This window comes from Octopus bimaculoides, chromosome 10, assembly GCF_001194135.2.
Source record: "Octopus bimaculoides isolate UCB-OBI-ISO-001 chromosome 10, ASM119413v2, whole genome shotgun sequence".
In the NCBI taxonomy this organism is placed as follows: domain Eukaryota; kingdom Metazoa; phylum Mollusca; class Cephalopoda; order Octopoda; family Octopodidae; genus Octopus; species Octopus bimaculoides.
Genome location: NC_068990.1, coordinates 29,593,552 through 29,595,452, shown reverse-complemented (window position 1 = coordinate 29,595,452; position 1,901 = coordinate 29,593,552). Strand labels below are relative to the sequence as shown.

General features: G+C 36.7%; 1 protein-coding gene across 1 annotated transcript in view; it reads right to left on the bottom strand.

Moving 5' to 3' along the window:
- Positions 1-3: 3 nt before the first annotated feature.
- Positions 4-1,901, bottom strand: part of LOC106870004 (sorting nexin-12) — a gene marked incomplete at its 3' end in the record, with an annotated part of 47,123 nt that continues 45,225 nt past the window's right edge. The window contains exon 4 of the mRNA XM_014915961.1: positions 4-28. Within this exon, the coding sequence (XP_014771447.1) occupies positions 4-28 (25 nt within the window). The remainder of the gene's footprint in view (positions 29-1,901) is intronic.

Sequence of the window (1,901 nt, the reverse complement as noted above, 5' to 3'; positions counted from 1 at the left end):
ATTTTGTGCTAATGGATGACCAGCAACCCTGGAAGAGACAAAAGAAAAAAATTTTGTAATTAAAAAATTACGAATGTAAATCAGTTTTGATTTCAAGAAACAACAAAAATGGCATTAGAAAGAAAATTGAGTAAAGCAAACTTTAGTTTACCTTTAATGAAAATATTTTTAGACTTGTAGCAAGTGAAAAAAGGTGGCAATATGACGTAATGGTCGTTTGCCCGAACAAGCATAATTGTTGGTAATCCCATTGGTTAAAATTACTGCCCATATACGAATTCTAAACTTTTGTCAAAGAATTCTTTCACGAAATACAGTTCTTAGAATTCAGATATGAGCAGTTATAAAAACTGCTGATTTTTTGGGGAAATTACTCAGTGTTTGTAGGATGTTACTAAACTCCACAACATTCACTCCTTGAGATATTGGCTATTTTTTATGCCATGTCTATGACCTAAATCCAACAAGACTTATTTGAATTGTTGTGAACTCTAATAGTTAGTATGAAGGATTAGCTTAGTGTGAATTTTAAGTTGTAATTTTCTATGACAAAATGACTTTACTTTCCAATTGTATTATAAATGCTAAATGTACATAAATAAACTAATGTAGTAATTATTTTCTCTTTCTTCACATTCTTCAACTTGTTAATGAAATTTATTTCTGCAATTATGAAACTGTATTTTTTTATAGCAGTTAAAAGAACACAAATTTATTTATCTTCAACATACATGCACGCATAAAATGTCTGTTAGCATTTCAGAGTATATATTTCTTGCTATGGCGTTTATGTAGCTGGAGTCAGGATTTACGTATAATGATAACACTTATAAGTAAGTTATAAGTGACATCTTTATCAATATAGATTCCTACTTCAAAAGTAAAATATATTTATTATCTATTTCCGAATAGGAAACATATAAGATAAAAACCATTACAAAAGTAGTGGTACACAAACAGTCTCCAAACCATCTATAAAAGACTGATTCCAGTTTTTCAAAAGATTTGTGGTTTATAAAAGACTATCGTGATGTTTGCACATGGAAACAGACAGGCCAAAAGCTCTTTCTATAATCACCATCATCATCATAATCTAATGTCTACTTATCCATGCTTGCATGGGTCAGATGGACATTCATACAAATAATATTTATATCATCATCATCATCGTTTAACGTCCACCTTCCATGCAAGCATGGGTGGGATTGCCGTTTTCCATGCTGGCATGGGTTGGATGGTTTGACTGAGGACTGGGAAGCCAGGAGGCTGCACCAAGCTCCAATCTGATTTGGGAAGGTTTCTTCTACAGCTGGATGCCCTTCCTAATGCCAACCATTCTGAGAGTGTAGTGGGTGCTATTTACGTGCCATGGGATGGGCCTTACGGAGGCAATGACTGGGACCTTTGGCATTATGTCGTGCTTGAGAAGAAGACCCATCAAGCCAAGCAAAATCGCACTCATAGCAGATACCAGTGTCACGCAAATGGCACTCGTGCTGGTGGTATGTAAAAGCACCCATTACACTCTCGGAGTGGTTGGCATTAGAAAGGGCACCCAGCTGTAGAAAACCATGCCAAATTCACTGGATCCTGGTGCAGCCTTCCAACATGCCAGCATGGACAACAGACGTTAAATGATGATGATGAGATGGAGGTATGTCGCTTAGTGGTTAGGGGCTTGGATTCCTGGACCAGGTGATGTGTTGTGTCCTTGAGCAAAATACTTCATTTCATGTTGCTGCAGTCCACTCACCAGGTAAAAGTGAGTCATCCTGTGACTGGACTGGCGTCCCATCCAGGTGGGGGAATTTATACGACACTGAAGCCAGGAAACTGGCCCTCATGAACCTGGCATGCCTTGAGAAGGAAATATTTAATTCATATATATATATATATATATA